This window comes from Asterias amurensis, chromosome 13 (assembly GCF_032118995.1).
Source record: "Asterias amurensis chromosome 13, ASM3211899v1".
Taxonomy (NCBI): domain Eukaryota; kingdom Metazoa; phylum Echinodermata; class Asteroidea; order Forcipulatida; family Asteriidae; genus Asterias; species Asterias amurensis.
The window spans coordinates 14,325,655-14,348,223 of NC_092660.1; the positions used below are offsets into that span (position 1 = coordinate 14,325,655).

Consider the following 22,569-nt stretch of genomic DNA (forward strand, 5'->3'; position numbering starts at 1 on the left):
AATAGGAATGAAGAAACTGTCTTATAAGCACAGGTGCAAGCTCGCGTGCCACGCCCATGTTTCAACTCTTTGTACTGGTCATAAACAAAGGTTTATATACACACACGTGACGCGCTCTCCGCCAATAGGAATAGCGAAACTGTCTGAGGTATTTATAAATGGTATATAAAAAAATCACAAAGCTGTTTGTGTACAAGTTAAGTACAGGGACTGAGGTGGGCAAAAACAAAAGATAGCCCACGAGAGATATCAAAAATAGACTAACTGTTTAGCGGAGCGTGGATGGTCCCCTGTATGACATTTTAAGCTAAGAACCCCATTCGGGCGCTTGTTGAATTCACTGGTAACACTCATCAGATTTGTGCATCTATGCACATCTTCCGTGAAGAGAGTGGTCTTCAATTCAAATCGATCAACGGTAAGAAGGGGCTCAATGTTTCTATTTTTTATTTTTTATTTTAATTATACATTTTGCTCTTTTGAATTAGTCATTTCCCAATGAGTGCTAACAAAAATGCCTCTTAAAAAACATGGGTAAAACATGTGGTTCTACGGAATAAAAGACACAAAAGACACAATTTCGAGTGATGTTTGAATGTATTTTTTATACTCTACTTTAAAAATGTATTTCCAACCATAATAAATTGACTTTAAAACGACCGCTTTTCATAGACCAAAGCGCCCAATCCGAAGACAATGTGTTTCTTTTATGTTGATAAAACACCACGTAGCCCGACTTTTTGCGCGCCAAAACAAATGAACTTTTTGTTGTGGAACAATGTTGTATTTGCAATGGCAAGAATGCGGGTCAGCCTCCATTTGGAGCCAGTCTGTATGGGTGAGAGTCCTTTATTAAAAATGAAACCATATAACAATAAAGTATATCTCTTTCAGAATGTAGAATCTTTTTTAACAGTTTATATTAACGTATAGCTATAACTAAACAAAATATGAAATATTTAGAGATCTTATGAAATGTATAATAATTATGAAGTGAGTGATTAAAAAAACGGCCATCTTTATGCAAACTTACAGTGCATCTTAAGTTGTCTTGCTGTCTGTACAAATTCTGTTCGGAGTTTAAACACAAATGTTGTACCCACTATTTAAACCTGTTTTAAAGGGAAGGTACACGTTTGGTAATTGTCAAAGACCAGTATTCTCACTTGGTGTATCCCAACATAAGCATAAAATAACAAACCTGTAAAAATTTGAGCTGAATTGGTCATCGAAGTTCCGAGAAAATTATTAGAGCAAAAACACCCTTGTTGGAAGAATTTGTGTGCTTTCAGATAGGAATAAAAAACTTCTGGCTAGAAGAGTTTTATTATTTTAGTGAGAAATTACCTCTTTCTCAAAATCTATGCTACTTCAGAGGGAGCCGTTTCTCACGATGTTTTATACTATCAACAGTTTTCCAATACTCATTACCAAGTCAGTTTTTAAGTTAATATTTGAGTAATTACCAAACGTGTACCTTCCCTTTAAAGTATAAAACATACTTGTCATTTTGACACCTGCTCAAAATGGTATGTAGCCTTCAAACACACTCAATAATCTAAACATGATTTAGGTTAATATGTAGCAACAAAATTAGGTACAAAACCTATGCTACGAAATGTGTAGGAGTGACATTTTTACCTCCTTGAAGGGTGTGCACAACATTGGTCAGATCGATAATTATAAACTTCGTTCAAAGATTTGCATACAATTATTAACTTACTTAAATTGTTTAAAGGCAGTGGCACTATTGGTAATTACTCAAAATAGTTATCAGCATAAAACCTTACTTGGTAACGAGTAATGGGGAGCGGTTGATAGTATATAACATTGTGAGAAACGGCTCCCTCTGAAGTAACTTAGTTTTCGAGAAAGAAGCAATTTGATCTCGAGACCTCAGATTTAGAACTTGAGGTCTCGAAATCTGAAAGACACAACTTCGCGTATACAATAATGTTTTCTACGACCGATTGAGCTCAAATTTATACAGGTTTGGTTTTTCATGCATATTATGTTGAAATACACCAAGTGAGAAGACTTATCTTGGACAATTACCAATAGTGTCTACTGTCTTTAAAAAGCAAAACAGAAGTAATACTGACCCTCGCAGATTTTTTCTCGAAAGCTAAAAAGATGAGTAGCAAACACAAACGTTTACACTATGACGAAATCAGGTGTTAGGTAACGATAATTCAAACGTTATTTATAAACAAAAACATAGCTCAGTCATGACGTCTTGTAGCTTACTACACTTTTGATATTCCGTCTAATAACATGACCCCACCGTGACCCTCTCATCCGGTTCAAACAGAAAGATCTAAAACACAAACAAATCATATACTGGACCCTTTATACAAAAGTTTCTAGCCTACAACACATTTTGAGAGTTTATACACAATTAGCATGACCCCGTTTGACCTTTCCTCCGGTCCATACATTATGTGCAGATTTTAGTTTAAAGCCAATTCCTGAATAACATGTGAACAAGTCATGAATATTTGTGCTTATGAGACAAGACTGTAACTCAGTGCTAATTTTCCTATTTATTTCCAGGACCAAATAGCGTGGTGAGTTAAAGAATTTCGTTGTTTTGTGTCACAGACCCATTAAGAATCAATTAATAGTGGGTCTGTTAGCTTAGGGTGTGTCCCAGACCCATTAAGAGTCAATTAATAGTGGGTCTGTTAGCTTAGGGTGATTGTCAAATTACCTCAAATTCAGGGTCAGGTTCAGGGACTGGATCGTATACTCAAAAAACAAAACTGCAACACCCAGTGTCTAGTTTGCTTTAATAAAACGCTATAATGATTATAAAACTCGATTTTGAAAACAAAAATATTAAGAGAGATAAGCCTAGTCTTAAAGGGAAGGTACACGTTTGGTAATTACTCAAAACAAATATTAACTTAAAAAACTAACTTGGTAACGTAACGAGCATTGGAGAGCTTTTGATATTATAATACATTGGGAGTAACGGCTCCCTCTGAAGTAGCATAGATTTTGAAAAAAAATTCACTAAAATAGCCAGAAGTCTTTTATTCCTATCTGAAAGCACACAAATTCGTCCAATAAGTGTTTTTTCTCTCATCATTTTATCGCAACTTCGATTACCAATTTAGCTCAAATTTTCACAGGCTTATTATTTTATGCTTATGTTGGGATACACCAAGTTCGAAGACTGGTCTTTGACAATTACCAAATGTGTACCTTCCCGTTAACTCTTTGTGGAATCCACCCGGCACGTTCAATCGGAGGTTACAGGTTCATATCCCACTCTCGTCATTTTGTCAGTCCTTAATCCCATTTTATTAAGACAAATAAACTCTTCTAAGCTCCACTCGATAGCCGATTCCATGCATCCCTGGTTTATATAGTTTGCACGGCTTAAAGGCAGTGGACACTATTGGTAATTACTCAAAATAATTATTAGCATAAAACCTTTCTTGGTGACGAGTAATGGGGAGAGGTTGATGGTATACAACATTGTGAGAAACCGTCGAAACGGCTCTCTCTGAAGTGCCATAGTTTTCGAGAAAGAAGTAATTTTCTACGAATTTGATTTCGAGACCTCAGATTTAGAACATGAGGTCTCGAAATCAACCATCTAAACGCACACAACTTTGTGACAAGGGTGTTTTCTTCTTTCATTATTATCTCGCAACTTTGATGACAGATTGAGCTCAAATGTTCACAGGTTAGTTATTTCATGCATATGTGTTGAGATACACCAACTGTGAAGGCTAGTCTTTGACAATTACCAATAGTGTCCACTGCCTTTAACTATCCGAATCGATCTAAGCCATATATTCGTAACCAAAGCACTACTCCGGCTGCAATTTTGTTTTCTGTAGTTTCTCCAAAATTGTCCTATTTTTTTTTATTTTTTTTTTTTTGGAGGGGGGTTCCTTTTTTGATTCGATTCACAAAAAAACCTAATCCCCATGCGCTCCGGCTTAGGTTGTTTAATTTCAAGCACGATTCGATTGTGTTATTTCCTTTGCTCTAATGTCCAGCTGTTATTAGAGGACTACGCGCAACCGCACGTTTCGACGATAACTTTTATGGTGGTTGTGTGCACTACATTGTTTTCTAGGTAAATCACCTCCATTCCGCTGATGTCTTTCGGAACGCAGCACATAGCCATGTCGGTTCCCCCAGCATTGTTCTCTATGTGAAGTGATACCACCTCCGCGTGATCCGAGAGGTAGTTACGGGTGGCCGCGCCGCAACTCCCGGTACAGTACCGTACGTTGAACTCTAATGGCCGGATGATCCAGGATGACCAGCCAATCAGTCTAAAGTCCGCCACAAAGTCCTTGACGCAGCACGAGGTCTGATTGGCGGTGCACAGTCCGGTGCTCCGGCGCGTCCGGTGCGACCACTCGTTCCGGGTCAGTGTCATCATCAGCATGGGACGCAGGCTGGAATCCCTGGACACGGTGCGGTTCCCAATTTCGTGGGTGGGTTTTGTAGTGATCACGAAGTAGTGCTGCTGGCGGTTCCATTTGTGACGTTCCAGCGGGATCTCCACCTCCACCCATCCTTCTTGAGAGTACAGCTTTCGGGTGACGAGGACCCGTCCGTTGCCATAGTGATGCTTCGGTCGGCTGATGACGACGGATGAGCCCTCGGGCGCATGCGTGATGTAGACCCAAATTAATGCAGAACTTACGACAGAGTTATCCAGCGCATCTGTAACCTCGAACTTGAAGCATGAACTGTCATCAACATCGACCCCACATTCCACTTCACCTTAAAGTAATGAAAGTATAAAGAGTACATTAGATCGTACAAGATTGCTCACTTCACCGGTACTATACTCCCAAAGAACCAAAGTTATATTCGTGTGGGAAATCATATTGGTCAGTATGGCGTTGACATTTTAAACGAAGATATCTCTATAACAAAATAAAAATATCTCAAATGCTCAGCGAAATATCTCTATTGCATGCTATATTCAAGATATATATATATCTATAACATACTGATAATCGAGATATTTCTAATTCAAATCGAGATATCCCTATTAGTAATCGAGATATCTCTATTGCTAATCGAGATATCTCTATTACCAATCGAGATATCTCTATTGTCAATCAAGATATCTCTATTGCTAATCAAGATATCTATATTGCTAATCGAGATATCTCTATTGCTAATCGAGATATCTCTATAGCTAATTGAGATATCTCTATTGCCAATCAAGATATCTCTATTGCTAATTGAGATATTCTAATGATAATGGAGATATCTCTATTGCTAATCGAGATATCTCTATAGCTAATTGAGATATCTCTAAAGCTAATCGAGATATCTCTATTGCTAATCGAGATATCTCTATTACCAATCGAGATATCTCTATTGCCAATCAAGATATCTCTATTGCCAATCAAGATATCTATATTGCTAATCGAGATATCTCTATTGCTAATCGAGATATCTCTATAGCTATTTGAGATATCTCTATTGCCAATCAAGATATCTCTATTGCCAATCAAGATATCTATATTGCTAATCGAGATATCTCTATTGCTAATCGATATATCTCTATTGCTAATCGAGATATCTCTGTAGCTAATTGAGATATCTCTATTGCCAATCAAGATATCTCTATTGCTAGTTGAGATATTCTAATGATAATGGAGATATCTCTATTGCTAATTGAGATATCTTTATTGCTAATTGAAACATCCCTTTTGTTAATCGAAATATCTATATTGCTGATTGAAATTGTTCTTATGATAATGAAGATATGTCTAATGCTATAGTCAAGATATCTATATACATCGATATAATCGAGATAATCTAATCGAGATATCCCTATCGCTAATCGAGATTCTCGATCTTATTACCAAATTTAGTACTCAATTATTAAACAAATATTTTTAAGAGATTTGCATGGTTTAAGATATTTACTTGTAAAATATAAACAATTTCAAAGATTAAATGGCGAGCAACAATCTATGAACCAATGATTTCAAAATGAATTTTCAAAACTTCAAAGAATATTTTCTCCAACCTCTAAGATTTAGCTGCTGTGGAATCGCAAAATTTCAACGAGTGATTATTATTCTACGAACGAAATGCATCCAATATTCAGTTTCATAGACGCCAACCTCGTCCCCCGTGACACGACCTTGTCCCTTCCCTCGTTTGGACAAACATGCGGGAACGATTATCTTTGGAACTACGCTCCGAAGTGTCAAATAAAGGTCTTTATTGGACTACAATATTAAGCATCACGGCAGCAAATAAATTTTATATGGTAAAATAATGGATGACACTTGACGCATATTCCATCGATCAATTTACAAGAAACTGTATGTCTGGTATTAAATACATTATATTTTATAAATAATTATATTTGAACCCACACACCACCAAAAAGAAAATGTATATAAAGTGGTGACACTATAGACCAAGAAATCATTTGGCAAGAAAGGGTGCTTTTAACTTAACGGTTGGGAACGGTGGCGAAACTATAGGGGTGCACGAAAACTAGACCAGAAGTGCTGCCGCACAAACAACGGTGCACCCTCTGTCTCGCCCCCCCCCCCCCCCAAAAAAAAAACCCACCAAAATAAAGAAAACAATTTGGCCCACCATGGTTTCGGCGTTTGTTGGAAACCGATAATATTGATGTTTGTTTTGCTATATGCAAGCTGACATCTTTGGCAGCTGGCCCCTTTCTTCCCCATCAAATGCATTTTATTTCTTTAAGAATTCTTTTGTGCTGAAAATGAGAAAGAAACCACAGTGCGCTCAAGTTCAATGGCAAATAAATCCACCCTTAAGCTACTATTGATAACATCAACACATATTCAAGAACAGTAGTAGACATTTCAAATTGTAAACAACAGGAAAAAATAAACATAAAAGATTTTAAATTAAGGTTAGGATTGGGTGCGTTCGTAGCTTCCCTGGGTCGACCCCGGTGTGTGGCGTTTTTTTCCCAGGACGAACGTGGGTTATTATCTGCACACGTTCGTCCTGGAAAAAAAACCTGGGGAAGCTTATCGGACGCACCTATTGACTGGTTTTTGCACGTGCACAAGTCTAAACGACTTAGTGCCAACTGCCGACCTAACACATTTAGTTAATAACAAAAATTAATGGCCTGACGTTTTGACCCTAGCAGAGTCTTTGTCGAATGATAAAATGACAACACAACACACCTTCACAGATAAAAAAAAAGTGTAACACATGCAGTGGAGTGAATAAGAACGTCAGAAAGCACATAGCAAAAAAGCATGGGGTAAACAATGTTATGGTTCAGTAGACATGAATAATAACACCATGGGTACCATATTCAGATAGGGGAATTTCCCCCATCACAAATGATTTGCTCCCCTCAAGCCAAATTACAATCATGTACTTTACTTTTCTATTTTGCCTTCGGACTGTGAAAACTGTTGTACTCTTATACTGTACTTTCCTTCCTTCTGGTTTAACTGGAAATTACGAAAACCGGTCATGTTTTTATTATTGAAATGCGTACTTGTTGTTCAGTCGATTCACTCGATTATTTGGATTTCATGGGTTCTGTTAAAGGCAGTGGACACTATTTGTGATTACTCAAAATAATTGTGAGCATTAAAACTCTCTTGGTAACAAGAAATGGAGAGCTGTTGATAGTATAAAACCTTGAAGTAACGTAGTTTTCGAGAAAGAAGTAATTTTCCACGAACTTGATTTCGAGACCTCCAATTTAGCACACAAGTTCGTGTGACAAGTGTCCAGTGTCTTTAAACACTTTATTATTCGTTGATTCCGGATTCCTGTACTTTCTTAGGTGGCTAATGACACAGTCACTGTGCAGAAACAGTTCAGTCATAGAAAAAAAATAATGATATATTTTATTTTATTGTGATTAGTGTATGAGAGAAATGTTGGGTATTCCATGAAAGTTGATGATCAATGGCTTTCAGATCAACACCAATTATACAGCTTATTATCATGCACAATTACCTGTCATGTAATAAGCATTTAGTCCGTTTCTATATACAATATCAATGGAGAGGCAAGGTTTGATGTCAAAATGCCAACTTTAATAATGTAGCATTCCTCCTCGACTCAAACTCGTCTTCCTCTTTTTGCTTTGTTTTTAGTTGGTCCTTATTTTGTCCTTATTTCTTGGGAATTATCTGCGTATAAATAGCTCATGACAGGATATTTTTTGCATTCTCTTCTGTCCGGTTGTGTTGTCTTGGCTTATTGATTTTGTTCCACACAGACCTGGGCTTGTTTGAACAGCCTCCTTTCTCACTTATTATACTTCGTTGTTATTATTTTTTTAAATTTCATTGGTCATTTTGCCCCCAAGTTGCTTGTATTGTATACTACTATAATTTTTTCCAATAAACCTGTCTTTTCTCATTGCGAGTACGGAGATATATTATGTTTCATTGAATTGAATGTAATTGAGTTGAATTGGATACCAGCTGGGCATACATTTGTCAAGTCACTAAGTTAATTTTTTCAATTACAATTCTCATGTTAAATTTAATTCAATTCAATTCAATTCAAAATTTGTTTACTTTTGTATAAAAATACAACACCAAATAACAAGTCACATACTAATGGGACAAGTTTGTATCTGACTTTTCAGCGGATGATGTTTGCACTTGGGTGTCTATTGCCATTGCTCTTGTTGTCGTCTGTATTTGTCAATTCCGCCTTCAAGCGCCCCCTATTTTTTTACAGTGGGATGGGTGGTTTTTAACTGAGGGGTGGGTTTCAGGGGACATTTTCTGTGGCAGGACGGCTTTGCAGAGGTGCTGGTCACCTGTTCCTCCTCGCCACTCACTGGCTTTGGTATTTTAAAGCTATTTTGATCCATTGTTTCTTTATGTATCATCTTGTATATATATTTTTTTATGGCAGTGGAAAGTCTAATAAAAAAATAAAATAATACTGGCACTTGGTAAACTATAAAATTAAACCAACAATATATGTACAAGTATATTATGTTAAATACAATATTATTAGTTTAATCCATCTTTGTCTGGTCTCAACTATTTGGTCTTAAATTTTGATCTGTGTCTGTGTGTGAATGTTGAGTGATATTTTCCCTGTGGTTGTCTGTTCAAAAGGGAAAAGTATAAAACCATTTCTCATCTGCTTCACATTTTCCCTACCATGCTGGCTCCATTTTAACCTTTATGTTACTAAGTTTCAATCATCCAATTTATTGTTCAATCTGCAACAATCGACACATTTGAGTCAGTATGGAATAAATATTGTTGTTGCAATCAATTGAAGTTATTTGAAATGCTCCTACCTTCCTCAGCAAACACGACGATCTTCCTTGGCGTAGTGTCTTGAAGACGCGGCTGGTCATTCTGCTCTCTGTTCAGCAGCCGGCTCAGCACAACGGACGGTAAATTGGGTTTAGGTTGCGTGACATTGGGAGGAGCTTTGAGACCCAACTTATGTAAGAACGACTCTTTGAACATCTCTAGCCGGGTAGCTCTCTCTTTTTCCCCGATGAGGAACGGGTTGGAAGGGGGGTCGGTCGACTCGGAAGTAGACACCGACTCGGCTTTGGATTGTCCAGCAGCTTTGTGTTTTCCATGCGATTTTTCCCCGCTGTCTTTTGGCGAGTTGTTTAGGTTGTACTGTCCGGCTCGTTTCGGTGGTGGCACCCCCTCTTCATCCGCACTTTCCACACCGTCTACCGGAGCTGTTTGCCCCACGAAGAGCCGGGTGGTCATCTGGTTAGCTTGCCCGTCTGGATTTGTTATGTTTACTGATTCAATCGATGTGTTACTGTTAGTCACGGGGGCAAGCTCCGGACTCGTACTTGGCAGAATTCCACCATGAGCAAAGTTAGTGGCGAGAATAATACAGTTTATCAACACGAATGCTATTGCTTGCCAAGACAGTACGGCCATAGTGAGATAGGTTGCGCAAGACCCTTAAAAACAGCGAATTGTGGCGCCCGGAGATTGCGGTTAGATTCAGTCGCGGGAAGGTTGGATATGAAGGCTAGACCCTCTTGCAATGTCCGTATTAGAAGTCAACGGGGTTTGAAGTGAACAAACGGGCTTTATAGACAGTGACTTTATCTCATCGCTTTCCCATTCTCAGAAAACTATTCCCAGGTCACCTACCCTCAGCGTTTCATCCAATAAGAGCCTTGTATTTTTTTCTGTATTTTTTTGTTTTTACAAAAGAAATACCCGCGTGCAAATGTCAAACAAACAAGGTTAGGAACTCACAAACATAGGCATTTCCCTTTGTTCTTTTGTTGTTTGTTATTTCCTGTAAACTGGTGGCGATGTTGTGATTTCCAAATACACACTGGCGGGGAAAAGAACACCAAAATCAAAGCCGGAGGCGCCCTTTCTATTGTCAATTTAGGGTTAACCAACCCACTCATGTCTTCGAAAGGGATTAAACCGAACAACACCAGCAGAGATGAAATCAATCAACCCTTTTCAAAATAAATTTCTAATCACAGATTACATTTCTTTTCTAGATTGTACTGTCAGATTTGCTTTGTACTTTCATCTATTGTGTTTTTCATTATTGCAATATGCACAATGGATGGGGGTTCACCATGCCTCTGCGATATGGGTCAAGGTGGTATTCTGTATAGACTTTATTTTTTTTTTTAAACGAATTCTTGAGAGATTGATAGTTTTATTTCTTTTTACATTCGTGGCCATCGGCCAAATTTCAGTAAATTTGTTTTGGTTTGGGTGGGGGGGGGGGGGGGGTTGTACCCTCCAACCCCAATCCCCCCCCCCCCCACACACATTATCAGGCATGGTATGCACCACTGGCCCAATGTGCAGTCTAGTCTGGCACCCTGTGTATCTTCCACCATTCAACAAGTGAACCGGTGGCGATGTGGCGATGTGGCGATGTTCCGGTTTCCCAATACACACTGGCGGAAAAGGAACACCAAAATCAATCAGTGACCGCACAACAAATTCACCTAGCTCTACACATTACAAAGTACCACTGTTTCCAATCTCAAAATTACCTGACTTGGTAGGCTTACTGTCAGCAAACTGGGATAAAAGTTGGATGCGACACTACACCCATTAAACCTTGAATCATTAAGCTATACAAAACCAATGCCCAGTTTCACATAGCTGTTTTAAACGCATCAAAACGTAGCCCAGCACAAGATAATTAAGCTTACAAAAATAAGGTGATCAGGCAGCCAAGATAGCATGCGCATGCAACATTTCTCACCGGTATCGTGCTTATTGTAGCTGTAGGCACAACATATTTTGTAAAGCAATATGGTTGCCTAAAGCCGCTCTATGAAGTTGGGCCTAGACCATACACTGGATGCATTCGATAAGCTTCCCTGGGTCGGCCCCGCGGTGCTCACTCGGGTGAGCCCCTGACAAGAGCTAATCGAACGACCACTCACCCTTTTGTGATGACGTCATGCACCTGGGGCCAGCCCAAAGTGACCCACTCCACAAGCAGGACACTTGGGGCTGACTCGGGTGAGCCCCTGGAATGTCGTCAAAAGCTATTCGAACGTATACCGGGGACAGACCGGGGTCGACCCAGGGAAGCTAATCGAACGCACCCAGTGTAAAAATAGCGCTTGTCGAGATCACGTTGGTAACCTATCGCTAAAAGGACTACGACAAAGGTAAACATAGTGGGGTTACCAGTGACGTAACCAGACGTTCCCTTGGGCAGGCAAGCAGAGGCAAACACTAATGAGTTGGGTGGTTCTGAAAAGAACCGTTGGTTTCAACTCGACGTTTCGATCAGTATGCTCTGATGGTCTCCTGATCGTCTTTCTCCAGAAGACGATCAGAGCATACTGATCGAAACGTCGAGTTGAAACCAACGGTTCTTTTCAGAACCACCCCAACTTATTAGGGAAAGTCATTATATGGTGTTACCGCGAACCTTTCTATATCATATAGATGATAACTTTAAATTGATGTGATGCTAAAGTGCTCTGTGTTTGTACGATATTTCTACAGCATTGTTTAGTTGTCGTTGTTGTGGTTGTGATTGTGGTTGCTACTCCGAGCTAATGCCGCTGCTGTTGGTGGTGTTGATGCTGCTACTATTGCTGCTTATCTTGCTAATCTTGCTGCTGTTGTTGCTGTTGTTGTTGATTTTATTGTAGCTGTTGTTGTTGTTGCCGATGTTGTTTTTTGTTGTTGTTGTTGTTGTTGTTGTTGTTATTTCATGCATTGTTGAGATACTCCAAGTGACAAGACTGGTCTTTCGCAATTACCAAAGGTTTTTAAGTGCATCAAATAAACCCACTTTCAGCGTCCTTATAATTTCGATGATTGTTTCCCCTTCAATTTGGCAATATATCAGGGCCCAGTTTCATAGAGCTGCTAAGCACAAAAATGTGCTTATCTTGAAATGTCTTCCGTTATCAAAAAAAGGATTCCCAACCAAATTTTCATTTGTTGCAGTTTGCTTGTTATTGGTATCCCAGCTTATGTTTGCTCATCATAAAATTACGTGGAAATTTGGTTGGTAATCCTGTTTGTATCAATGCAAAACCTTCATGCTAAGCAAATTTGTGTGCTTAGCAGCTCTATGAAATTGGGCCCAGGCAGGTCATCCAGACAGGGCTTTTGATGTGGCTGTGTGAATGTGTCTTCAATTAACGCAGGGGACTTATAATTACATCGATTTTTGTGGACGTCCTCGATTTGATTTTTGTGCATTTACTAAAACAATAGTCAAAAGACGGCACGAAAAAGATATTCGGTGGAGTTGACAAATATTTGTTGGTTGACGCAAAGGGTTCTTGAAATCAATGGAACAATGCTTTCCCACATCGTTTCCTGTTCTCAAGTTGTAACCGAAGTGGAGTTCTATGGAAAGGGATCGACAGAGCAAAGATAAAAAAAATATCACCCCTTCTATTGAAACCTCTTAAAAATAATAGCAAAGCTTCCGGGAAAAAAAAATCAGGTGAAGAGGTTCCGGGGGGTACTCAAAATACTCAGACAAATGTCTAGACACTTCGAGAATGGTTACATTTTGAACAATACGAGATAAACGAATATGATTATTAGGACAGATCCCAGAGGACGGTATGTCACGATCGAACCATTCTCCTTTGAGACGCGGGTTAACTTGCGGCAGGCAATTGCCTTAAAGGCAGTAGACACTACTGGTAATGACTCCAAATAATTGTTAAACTTACTTGGTAACAAGTATATGGAGAACTATTGATAGTATAAGACATTGTGAGGAACGGCTCCCTCTGAAGTAAAGTAGTTTTTTTGAGAAAGAAGTAATATTCCACGAATTTGATTTAGAGACCTCAGATTTAGAACTTGAGGTCTCGAATTCAAGCATCTGAAAGCACACGACTTCGTGAAACAAGGGTGTTTTTTTGTCATTATTATCTCGCAACTTTGACGTCCAATTGAGCCCAAATTTTCACAGGTTTGTTATTTTATGCATGTGTTGAGATACACTAAGTGAGAAGACTGGTCTCTGACAATACCCAATAGTGTCAAGTGTCTTTAAAGACACTGCAGCCAGTTTCAAGAAACGCTAGGATTAATTCTATCTCGAGTAGTATTTCGTCCTAACTTATAAGGATGTGTTCAATGCGTCATAACGTACGGGTTACGGAGCTTGAAGGCCCGGTCACGCAGGCCACGATAACGAGAACGAAAACGAGATAGTTAAAAATGCACGCCCTCGATTGGTTGAATGAGCGTGGGCGTATTCTGCGTGGAGCAGTTTAACCAGTAGAATGCGTTCTCTATGCGTCGTTGTCGTTCTCGCTGCAGTGTGACTCGGCCTTAACTCGTCCTAAGTCCTAATATAAATCTGAAGTTAAGTTAAGTTTCGCGGCTGGACACCTTTGATGATTGTCAAAGAGCAGTATTCTCATTTGGTGTATTCCAACATATTAATTAAAACATATTATTTTGTAATATTTGGACTCAGTTGGTCATCGAAGTGGAAGAGAATAATGAAAGAGAAAACACCCTAGTTGCACAAAAAGTGTGCTTCCAAATGCCTAAAAAGGCTTTAGGCCTGATGTATTTTAAGTTAGAAATTACCTCTTGTTCAAAAACTGCATTATATTTCAGAGGAAGCAGTTTCTCACAACGTTTTATTATATAAATAGCCCTCCATTGCTAGTTACCAAGTAAGTTGTTATATGCTAACAATTATTTTAAGTAATTACCAATAGTGTATATTGCCTTTAAACTTACTGTTACAATTGGGAAATTTGATGTTGGTAGAGTCAAATAAAAAACTAAACGATAGAGCAGCTGGCAATGCAAGCGGGAGTGTATACCAACAAGCCATTGGTACCCTTTGATTGTCACAAGAAATAAATCTGGTGAAATGGAATGATTGGTCACACGTACACCCTAAAACTTGGGTTTCCCCTTTTTGGGCAAACCGCAAAGTGATCCCCCAGATTTGATTTGCTCAGACTCCAGATTGAAGATAGAAGCTGCTGCGTTATAATTATGGTTTAGGGCCCGATGTGAGCATGACTATAGCAACCTTGACAGCCTAGTAAGTATGGCGATCTAGAAAGGACACCCACACGGCGACCTTTTTTTTGGGGGGGGGGGGGGCGGCGACTTCTTTGTTGGTCCAGTGACTTTTTTTGTGCCCGTCAACTTTTTTTTAGGCGGCGACTTTTTTTGAGGGGCGGCGACCTTTATTTTGGGGGCGGCGACCTTTTTTTTGGGGGGGGGGCCGACTGGTTTTTTTTTTGGCGGCGACTTTTCATTTGATTTTGTGGTGACTTTTTTTCTTTTGGGGGGCGACTTTTTTTTTTTGCGGCGACTCAGAATAATGTAAGGGTGTTCGACGCCTCTTTCATTATACCCGTCGTCTGTGATACAATTTTAGGCCGTCACTTGCGCATGCGCATTTCGATGTACAACATACTGAATTCAATTTAAGTTTGCTCATTGCGTAAGGCTGTATGGAAATTGGTTACACTATTTTGAGGTGTTGTTAAAAATTCGAGCAAAACAACAGTATAAAAAAAAGGTTGGGCAGAGGATGCACAAACAAACTAAGGAGACTTTTTTCTGAGTTTTAGATTTGTGAGTTTTTAAAGTTATACTACCTCAATCTAATAGGGGACCCGAAGACAAACTAAAAACCAAAGGGTCACACCACGCCCATGAAAATCGTCCAACCATGGACACGAATCCTTCTCACTCTTTAAAAGAGCCATTAATCCCTCTTGGGTTATGCAATGTCCACTTTGCAATGTCGTTTGTGCGTTTCCTGCGTTACATATTGGACCGGCGCTTTTTTCTCCATGGCCTGGGCCCCAAAGGTTTCTTACCAGGCTATTCAGAAACAGCCCGACAAGAAGCAGTTTTGGCACTAATTCACCTGCGTTTCGTAAGCCCTCTATTTCTATATCATTTTAAACATGAATTCATAAATACCTCAGACAGTTTCGCTATTCCTATTGGTGGAGAGCGCGTCACATGGATGTGTATAAACCTTTGTTTATGACCGGTAAAAAGTGTTAATTCATGAGCGTGACAGACGACATTGCACCTGTTCTTATAAGACAGTTTCTTCGATCCTATTGGTCGAGAGCAACAGCTGAAACAGTTGTGCCACATCACGCGATACGCGCGACGCCCACAGCATTCCCTTATAAGGAGTTGTTTACCCGAGGGCGGCGGAGGGCTTTACCATTTCATAGCTGGAGGGGTGTTGTGATGAAAGAAATCATTTAACAATTATAATTTTTGCATTTAATTTACTTTTTGACCAAAAAGTTATGATGTTTTTGACCGAAAAGGTATTTATGAATGGGAATCAAAGTGTGTTGAATCGGTTTTCAACTAGTGGTTTAAACCCGTCGAGGCCTGGTTCTTTATAATTTACCTCGACTTCGTCTCGGTAAAATTATCAAGAACCAGGCCTCGTTTGGATTTAACCACTAGTTGAAACCTCTTCACTACAACTATTAAATATTTCTTGGAACGAAACCAAAGCCACCTCATAAGCGAATTGATCGCTGTAGCTCACAAGGTCGAGGAAATTTGTTGATAGTATAAAACACTGTGAGAAACGGCTCCCTCTGAAGTAACGGAGTTTTCGAGAAAGAAGTAATATTCCACAAATTTTATTTTTAGACTTCAGAATTTGATTTGGAGGTCTCGAAAGCACGCAACTTCGTGTGTGACAAGGGAGTTTTTTTCTTCCACTATTTTTCTCGCAACTTCGACGACCAATTGAGCTCAAATTTTCACAGGTTTGTTATTTTCTGTATATTGCAAGAAGACTTGACAAAGGTGTCCAGTGTCTTTAAAGCCATTGGACCCTTTCGATAAAAAGTGTTGTCCAAGGCCCACACTTTGTGTACCACAACTTCTATATCAAATAACAAACCTGTGAAAATTTAGGCTCAATCGGTCATCGGAGTCTGGAGAAAACAACGGCAAACCCCACCCTTGTTTCCGCGCGTTTCGCCGTGTCATGACATGTGTTTAAAATAAATCCGTAATTCACGTCAACGAGAATTTATATTGTTTTGCTGTTTTCTCAAAAAGTAAAGCATTTCATGGGATAATATTTCAAGAGAAGTCTTTCACCATTGCCTTCTGTAAACCCTGTAAGTTATTTGTAAATCTGTGAACTTTTATTATTTTCTGAACCGAAAGGGTCCAATGGCTTTAACGTAGAGTGAAAAATTCACTCTTTTGTCCGAGTGGTGTCAGTTTCTCTCTTTTGAGAGTGAACGTCGATCTGTGTCACTGTGAACCAGAAACGCCGGTATGGAGAGAAAAAAAAGAGGCAGTTCCTCCATGTTTAACCATTACTCACCCTTCGCCACAAATCACAGAGGTTTTCATCGCCAGGTTCCATTTGATCCGTGTACCTCAAGGGGTTTGCACACCTCGCGTCTATGGCTTTACATCCAAACTTATACATAGAAACCTAAATAAATGATCGAAGGGTCAAAACGAGCTAAGGCTGAAATGTGAAATGTGCTCTAGATGCCAGAGTTCAGTGAGTAGCTTTTGATGCAACAATAGTTCAGGGCAGACAATGGTCATGATGGCAATCAATGGAATACAAAACACGCACATTCCCGGCATTCCAGGTTCGAATCTTGGCATGTACTCTTTTTTGTTCCAGCACGGATGCGTAATTCGCACTCCAGCATTAGTCCATCATCAGTGTGTTTCTTGAAAGAAACTTATCGAAGGCCATGTGGCCCAATGGATAAGGCATCTTACTACTGACTACGAATCAGTGGATTCCAGGTTCGAATCCTGGCAGGGTCGTATGTTTTGTTTTTAGTGAAAAGCTCATTCCCTTTTCTAAAAGAGAATTCCCTTCTCTGTATGTGTTTCCTTCAGCGGCCCAGTGGCCCAACGGATAAGGCCCTGTGGCCCAACGGATAAGGCATCTGACTTCGAATCAGGGGATTCCAGGTTCGAATCCTGGCAGGGTCGTGTGTTTTGTTTTTATTAAAACCACATTCTTTTCTCTAAATGAGAATTCATTTATATGTAACTGTTTCCTTCAACGGATAGGATCCTGGCAGGGTCGTATGTTTTGGTTTTAGTGAAAAGCTCATTCTCTTCTCTAAAAGAGAATTCCCTTCTCTGTATGTGTTTCCTCAACGGCCCTGTGGCCCAACGGATAAGGCATCTAACTTCGAATCAGGGGATTCCAGGTTCGAATCCTGGCAGGGTCGTATGTTTTGTTTTTATTAAAACCACATTCTTTTCTCTTAATGAGAATTCATTTATATGTAACTGTTTCCTTCAACGGATAGGATCCTGGCAGGGTCGTATGTTTTGGTTTTAGTGAAAAGCTCATTCTCTTCTCTAGAAGAGAATTCCCTTCTCTGTATGTGTTTCCTCAACGGCCCTGTGGCCCAACGGATAAGGCATCTGACTACGAATCAGGGGATTCCAGGTTCGAATCCTGGCAGGGTCGTATGTTTTGTTTTAACCAAAACCACCATTCCCTTCCCTTAAAGAGAATTCCCTTCTCTGTATGTGTTTCCTCAACGGCCCTGTGGCCCAACGGATAAGGCATCTGACTACGAATCAGGGGATTCCAGGTTCGAATCCTGGCAGAGTCGTATGTTTTGTTTTTAGTGAAAAGCTCATTCCCTTCTCTTAAAGAGAATTTCTTTCTCGGTACGTGTTTTCTTCAACGGCCATGTGGCCCAACGGATAAGGCATCTAACTTCGAATCAGGGGATTCCAGGTTCGAATCCTGGCAGGGTCGTAAGTTTTGTTTTTAGTGAAAAGCTCATTCCCTTCTCTAAAAGAGAATTCCCTTCTCTGTATGTGTTTCCTCAACGGCCCTGTGGCCCAAACGGATAAGGCATCTGACTACGAATCAGGGGATTCCAGGTTCGAATCCTGGCAGGGTCTTATGTTTTGTTTTTTAGTTAAAAGCTCATTCCCTTCTCTAAAAGAGAATTCACTTCTCTGTATGTGTTTCCTTCAACGGCCCTGTGGCCCAACGGATAAGGCATCTGACTACGAATCAGGGGATTCCAGGTTCGAATCCTGGCAGGGTCGTATGTTTTGTTTTAACCAAAACCACCATTCCCTTCCCTTAAAGAGAATTCCCTTCTCTGTATGTGTTTCCTCAACGGCCCTGTGGCCCAACGGATAAGGCATCTGACTACGAATCAGGGGATTCCAGGTTCGAATCCTGGCAGGGTCGTATGTTTTGTTTTAACCAAAACCACCATTCCCTTCCCTTAAAGAGAATTCCCTTCTCTGTAAGTGTTTCCTCAACGGCCCTGTGGCCCAACGGATAAGGCATCTGACTACGAATCAGGGGATTCCAGGTTCGAATCCTGGCAGGGTCGTGTGCTTTGTTTTAACCAAAACCACCATTCAATCCCTTAAAGAGAATTCCCTTCTCTGTATGTGTTTCCTCAACGGCCCTGTGGCCCAACGGATAAGGCATCTGACTACGAATCAGGGGATTCCAGGTTCGAATCCTGGCAGAGTCGTATGTTTCATTTTTAGTGAAAAGCTCATTCCCTTCTCTAAAAGAGAATTCCTTTCTCGGTACGTGTTTTCTTCAACGGCTTAGTGGCCCAACGGATAAGGCATCTGACTTCGAATCAGGGGATTCCAGGTTCGAATCCTAGCAGGGTCGTATGTTTTGTTTTTAGTGAAAAGCTCATTCCCTTCTCTAAAAGAGAATTCCCTTCTCTGTATGTGTTTTCTTCATTGGCCCTGTGGCCTAACGGATAAGGCATCTGACTACGAATCAGGGGATTCCAGGTTCGAATCCTGGCAGGATCGTATGTGTTGTTATTAGTGAAAAGCTCATTCCCTTTCCTAAAAGAGAATTCCCTTCTCTGTATGTGTTTCCTTCAGCGGCCCTGTGGCCCAACGGATAAGGCATCTGACTACGAATCAGGGGATTCCAGGTTCGAATCCTGGCAGGGTCGTATGTTTTGTTTTTACCAAAACCACCATTCCCTTCCCTTAAAGAAAATTCCCTTCTCTGTAAGTGTTTCCTCAACGGCCCTGTGGCCCAACGGATAAGGCATCTGACTTCGAATCAGGGGATTCCAGGTTCGAATCCTGACAGGGTCGTATGTTTTGTTTTAACCAAAACCACCATTCCCTTCCCTTAAAGAGAATTCCCTTCTCTGTAAGTGTTTCCTCAACGGCCCTGTGGCCCAACGGATAAGGCATCTGACTACGAATCAGGGGATTCCAGGTTCGAATCCTGGCAGGGTCGTGTGCTTTGTTTTAACCAAAACCACCATTCAATCCCTTAAAGAGAATTCCCTTCTCTGTATGTGTTTCCTCAACGGCCCTGTGGCCCAACGGATAAGGCATCTGACTACGAATCAGGGGATTCCAGGTTCGAATCCTGGCAGAGTCGTATATTTCATTTTTAGTGGAAAGCTCATTCCCTTCTCTAAAAGAGAATTCCTTTCTCGGTACGTGTTTTCTTCAACGGCCCTGTGGCCCAACGGATAAGGCATCTGACTTCGAATCAGGGGATTCCAGGTTCGAATCCTGGCAGGGTCGTATGTTTTGTTTTTAGTGAAAAGCTCATTCCCTTCTCTAAAAGAGAATTCCCTTCTCTGTATGTGTTTTCTTCATTGGCCCTGTGGCCTAACGGATAAGGCATCTGACTACGAATCAGGGGATTCCAGGTTCGAATCCTGGCAGGATCGTATGTGTTGTTGTTAGTGAAAAGCTCATTCCCTTTCCTAAAAGAGAATTCCCTTCTCTGTATGTGTTTCCTTCAGCGGCCCTGTGGCCCAACGGATAAGGCATCTGACTACGAATCAGGGGATTCCAGGTTCGAATCCTGGCAGGGTCGTATGTTTTGTTTTAACCAAAACCACAATTCCCTTCCCTTAAAGAGAATTCCCTTCTCTGTATGTGTTTCCTCAACGGCCCTTTGGCCCAACGGATAAGGCATCTGACTACGAATCAGGGGGTTCCAGGTTCGAATCCTGGCAGGGTCGTGTGCTTTGTTTTAACCAAAACCACCATTCCCTTCCCTTAAAGAGAATTCCCTTCTCTGTATGTGTTTCCTCAACGGCCCTTTGGTCCAACGGATATGGCATCTGACTACGAATCAGGGGGTTCCAGGTTCGAATCCTGGCAGGGTCGTGTGCTTTGTTTTAACCAAAACCACCATTCCCTTCCCTTAAAGAGAATTCCCTTCTCTGTAAGTGTTTCCTCAACGGCCCTGTGGCCAAACGGAAAATGCATCTGACTACGAATCAGGGGATTCCAGGTTCGAATCCTGGCAGGGTCGTGTGTTTTGTTTTTATTAAAATCACATTCTTTTCTCTAAATGAGAATTCATTTAATATATGTAACTGTTTTCTACAACGGCCCTGTGGCCCAACGAATAAGGCATCTGACTTCGAATCAGGGATTCCAGGTTCGAATCCTGGCAGGGTCGTATGTTTTGTTTTAATTAAAACCACATTCTTTTCTCTTAATGAGAATTCATTTATATGTAACTGTTTCCTTCAACGGATAGAATCCTGGCAGGGTCGTATGTTTTGGTTTTAGTGAAAAGCTCATTCCCTTCTCTAAAAGAGAATTCCCTTCTCTGTATGTGTTTCCTCAACGGCCCTGTGACCCAACGAATAAGGCATCTGACTACGAATCAGGGGATTTCAGGTTCTAATCTTGGCAGGGTCGTATGTTTTGTTTTAACCAAAACCACCATTCCCTTCCCTTAAAGAGAATTCCCTTCTCTGTATGTGTTTCCTCAACGGCCCTGTGGCCCAACGGATAAGGCATCTGACTACGAATCAGGGGATTCCAGGTTCGAATCCTGGCAGGGTCGTGTGTTTTGTTTTTATTAAAACCACATTCTTTTCTCTAAATGAGAATTCATTTAATATATGTAACTGTTTTCTACAACGGCCCTGTGGCCCAACGAATAAGGCATCTGACCACGAATCAGGGGATTCCAGGTTCGAATCCTGGCAGGGTCGTATGTTTTGTTTTAACCAAAACCACAATTCCCTTCCCTTAAAGAGAATTCCCTTCTCTGTATGTGTTTCCTCAACGGCCCTTTGGCCCAACGGATAAGGCATCTGACTACGAATCAGGGGGTTCCAGGTTCGAATCCTGGCAGGGTCGTGTGCTTTGTTTTAACCAAAACCACCATTCCCTTCCCTTAAAGAGAATTCCCTTCTCTGTATGTGTTTCCTCAACGGCCCTGTGGCCCAACGGATAAGGCATCTGACTACGAATCAGGGGATTCCAGGTTCGAATCCTGGCAGGGTCGTGTGTTTTGTTTTTATTAAAATCACATTCTTTTCTCTAAATGAGAATTCATTTAATATATGTAACTGTTTTCTACAACTGCCCTGTGGCCCAACGAATAAGGCATCTGACTTCGAATCAGGGATTCCAGGTTCGAATCCTGGCAGGGTCGTATGTTTTGTTTTTATTAAAACCACATTCTTTTCTCTTAATGAGAATTCATTTATATGTAACTGTTTCCTTCAACGGATAGGATCCTGGCAGGGTCGTATGTTTTGGTTTTAGTGAAAAGCTCATTCTCTTCTCTAAAAGAGAATTCCCTTCTGTGTATGTGTTTCCTCAACGGCCCTGTGGCCCAACGGATAAGGCATCTGACTACGAATCAGGGGATTCCAGGTTCGAATCCAGGCAGAGTAGTGTGCTTTGTTTTAACCAAAACCACCATTCCCTTCCCTTAAAGAGAATTCCCTTCTCTGTATGAGTTTCCTCAACGGCCCTGTGGCCCAACGGATAAGGCATCTGACTACGAATCAGGGGATTCCAGGTTCGAATCCTGGCAGAGTCGTTTGTTTTTAGTGAAAAGCTCATTCCCTTCTCTTAAAGAGAATTTCTTTCTCGGTACGTGTTTTCTTCAACGGCCCTGTGGCCCAACGGATATGGCATCTAACTTCGAATCAGGGGATTCCAGGTTCGAATCCTGGCAGGGTCGTATGTTTTGTTTTTAGTGAAAAGCTCATTCCCTTCTCTAAAAGAGAATTCCCTTCTCTGTATGTGTTTCCTCAACGGCCCTGTGGCCCAAACGGATAAGGCATCTGACTACGAATCAGGGGATTCCAGGTTCGAATCCTGGCAGGGTCTTATGTTTTGT

General features: G+C 40.7%; 1 protein-coding gene and 27 non-coding genes across 28 annotated transcripts; 27 read left to right on the forward strand and 1 right to left on the reverse strand.

Annotated features, from left to right (window-relative positions):
- Positions 1-588: 588 nt before the first annotated feature.
- LOC139946441 (inhibin beta E chain-like) lies at positions 589-10,017 on the reverse strand. The gene is made up of 2 exons (XM_071944094.1): positions 9,281-10,017; positions 589-4,752 (listed from the first exon to the last, which is right to left on the reverse strand). The coding sequence occupies exons 1-2, from the start codon at positions 9,891-9,893 to the stop codon at positions 4,028-4,030; spliced, it is 1,338 nt and encodes a 445-aa protein (XP_071800195.1). The 5' UTR covers positions 9,894-10,017; the 3' UTR covers positions 589-4,027.
- A 7,333-nt stretch (positions 10,018-17,350) lies between these two features.
- Positions 17,351-17,423, forward strand: Trnar-ucg (transfer RNA arginine (anticodon UCG)). The gene has a single exon. It is a non-coding gene; the product is annotated as a tRNA-Arg (tRNA).
- Positions 17,424-17,595: 172 nt separating this feature from the next.
- Trnar-ucg (transfer RNA arginine (anticodon UCG)) lies at positions 17,596-17,668 on the forward strand. Its single transcript has one exon. It is a non-coding gene; the product is annotated as a tRNA-Arg (tRNA).
- Positions 17,669-17,840: 172 nt separating this feature from the next.
- Trnar-acg (transfer RNA arginine (anticodon ACG)) lies at positions 17,841-17,913 on the forward strand. The gene has a single exon. It is a non-coding gene; the product is annotated as a tRNA-Arg (tRNA).
- Positions 17,914-17,988: 75 nt separating this feature from the next.
- On the forward strand, positions 17,989-18,061 carry Trnar-acg (transfer RNA arginine (anticodon ACG)). The gene has a single exon. It is a non-coding gene; the product is annotated as a tRNA-Arg (tRNA).
- Positions 18,062-18,285: 224 nt separating this feature from the next.
- On the forward strand, positions 18,286-18,359 carry Trnar-acg (transfer RNA arginine (anticodon ACG)). Its single transcript has one exon. It is a non-coding gene; the product is annotated as a tRNA-Arg (tRNA).
- A 77-nt stretch (positions 18,360-18,436) lies between these two features.
- On the forward strand, positions 18,437-18,509 carry Trnar-acg (transfer RNA arginine (anticodon ACG)). Its single transcript has one exon. It is a non-coding gene; the product is annotated as a tRNA-Arg (tRNA).
- A 75-nt stretch (positions 18,510-18,584) lies between these two features.
- On the forward strand, positions 18,585-18,657 carry Trnar-acg (transfer RNA arginine (anticodon ACG)). The gene has a single exon. It is a non-coding gene; the product is annotated as a tRNA-Arg (tRNA).
- A 75-nt stretch (positions 18,658-18,732) lies between these two features.
- Trnar-acg (transfer RNA arginine (anticodon ACG)) lies at positions 18,733-18,805 on the forward strand. Its single transcript has one exon. It is a non-coding gene; the product is annotated as a tRNA-Arg (tRNA).
- A 74-nt stretch (positions 18,806-18,879) lies between these two features.
- Positions 18,880-18,952, forward strand: Trnar-acg (transfer RNA arginine (anticodon ACG)). Its single transcript has one exon. It is a non-coding gene; the product is annotated as a tRNA-Arg (tRNA).
- Positions 18,953-19,177: 225 nt separating this feature from the next.
- Trnar-acg (transfer RNA arginine (anticodon ACG)) lies at positions 19,178-19,250 on the forward strand. Its single transcript has one exon. It is a non-coding gene; the product is annotated as a tRNA-Arg (tRNA).
- Positions 19,251-19,326: 76 nt separating this feature from the next.
- Positions 19,327-19,399, forward strand: Trnar-acg (transfer RNA arginine (anticodon ACG)). Its single transcript has one exon. It is a non-coding gene; the product is annotated as a tRNA-Arg (tRNA).
- A 75-nt stretch (positions 19,400-19,474) lies between these two features.
- On the forward strand, positions 19,475-19,547 carry Trnar-ucg (transfer RNA arginine (anticodon UCG)). The gene has a single exon. It is a non-coding gene; the product is annotated as a tRNA-Arg (tRNA).
- Positions 19,548-19,622: 75 nt separating this feature from the next.
- Trnar-acg (transfer RNA arginine (anticodon ACG)) lies at positions 19,623-19,695 on the forward strand. Its single transcript has one exon. It is a non-coding gene; the product is annotated as a tRNA-Arg (tRNA).
- A 74-nt stretch (positions 19,696-19,769) lies between these two features.
- Positions 19,770-19,842, forward strand: Trnar-acg (transfer RNA arginine (anticodon ACG)). Its single transcript has one exon. It is a non-coding gene; the product is annotated as a tRNA-Arg (tRNA).
- Positions 19,843-19,918: 76 nt separating this feature from the next.
- Trnar-ucg (transfer RNA arginine (anticodon UCG)) lies at positions 19,919-19,991 on the forward strand. Its single transcript has one exon. It is a non-coding gene; the product is annotated as a tRNA-Arg (tRNA).
- A 76-nt stretch (positions 19,992-20,067) lies between these two features.
- Trnar-acg (transfer RNA arginine (anticodon ACG)) lies at positions 20,068-20,140 on the forward strand. The gene has a single exon. It is a non-coding gene; the product is annotated as a tRNA-Arg (tRNA).
- Positions 20,141-20,216: 76 nt separating this feature from the next.
- Trnar-acg (transfer RNA arginine (anticodon ACG)) lies at positions 20,217-20,289 on the forward strand. The gene has a single exon. It is a non-coding gene; the product is annotated as a tRNA-Arg (tRNA).
- A 75-nt stretch (positions 20,290-20,364) lies between these two features.
- Positions 20,365-20,437, forward strand: Trnar-acg (transfer RNA arginine (anticodon ACG)). The gene has a single exon. It is a non-coding gene; the product is annotated as a tRNA-Arg (tRNA).
- A 223-nt stretch (positions 20,438-20,660) lies between these two features.
- On the forward strand, positions 20,661-20,733 carry Trnar-acg (transfer RNA arginine (anticodon ACG)). Its single transcript has one exon. It is a non-coding gene; the product is annotated as a tRNA-Arg (tRNA).
- Positions 20,734-20,811: 78 nt separating this feature from the next.
- Trnar-ucg (transfer RNA arginine (anticodon UCG)) lies at positions 20,812-20,883 on the forward strand. The gene has a single exon. It is a non-coding gene; the product is annotated as a tRNA-Arg (tRNA).
- Positions 20,884-21,203: 320 nt separating this feature from the next.
- Positions 21,204-21,276, forward strand: Trnar-acg (transfer RNA arginine (anticodon ACG)). The gene has a single exon. It is a non-coding gene; the product is annotated as a tRNA-Arg (tRNA).
- Positions 21,277-21,354: 78 nt separating this feature from the next.
- Trnar-acg (transfer RNA arginine (anticodon ACG)) lies at positions 21,355-21,427 on the forward strand. Its single transcript has one exon. It is a non-coding gene; the product is annotated as a tRNA-Arg (tRNA).
- Positions 21,428-21,502: 75 nt separating this feature from the next.
- Trnar-acg (transfer RNA arginine (anticodon ACG)) lies at positions 21,503-21,575 on the forward strand. The gene has a single exon. It is a non-coding gene; the product is annotated as a tRNA-Arg (tRNA).
- A 75-nt stretch (positions 21,576-21,650) lies between these two features.
- Positions 21,651-21,723, forward strand: Trnar-acg (transfer RNA arginine (anticodon ACG)). Its single transcript has one exon. It is a non-coding gene; the product is annotated as a tRNA-Arg (tRNA).
- Positions 21,724-22,193: 470 nt separating this feature from the next.
- Trnar-acg (transfer RNA arginine (anticodon ACG)) lies at positions 22,194-22,266 on the forward strand. The gene has a single exon. It is a non-coding gene; the product is annotated as a tRNA-Arg (tRNA).
- A 71-nt stretch (positions 22,267-22,337) lies between these two features.
- Trnar-ucg (transfer RNA arginine (anticodon UCG)) lies at positions 22,338-22,410 on the forward strand. The gene has a single exon. It is a non-coding gene; the product is annotated as a tRNA-Arg (tRNA).
- Positions 22,411-22,485: 75 nt separating this feature from the next.
- Trnar-acg (transfer RNA arginine (anticodon ACG)) lies at positions 22,486-22,559 on the forward strand. Its single transcript has one exon. It is a non-coding gene; the product is annotated as a tRNA-Arg (tRNA).
- The last annotated feature ends 10 nt before the right edge of the window (positions 22,560-22,569 follow it).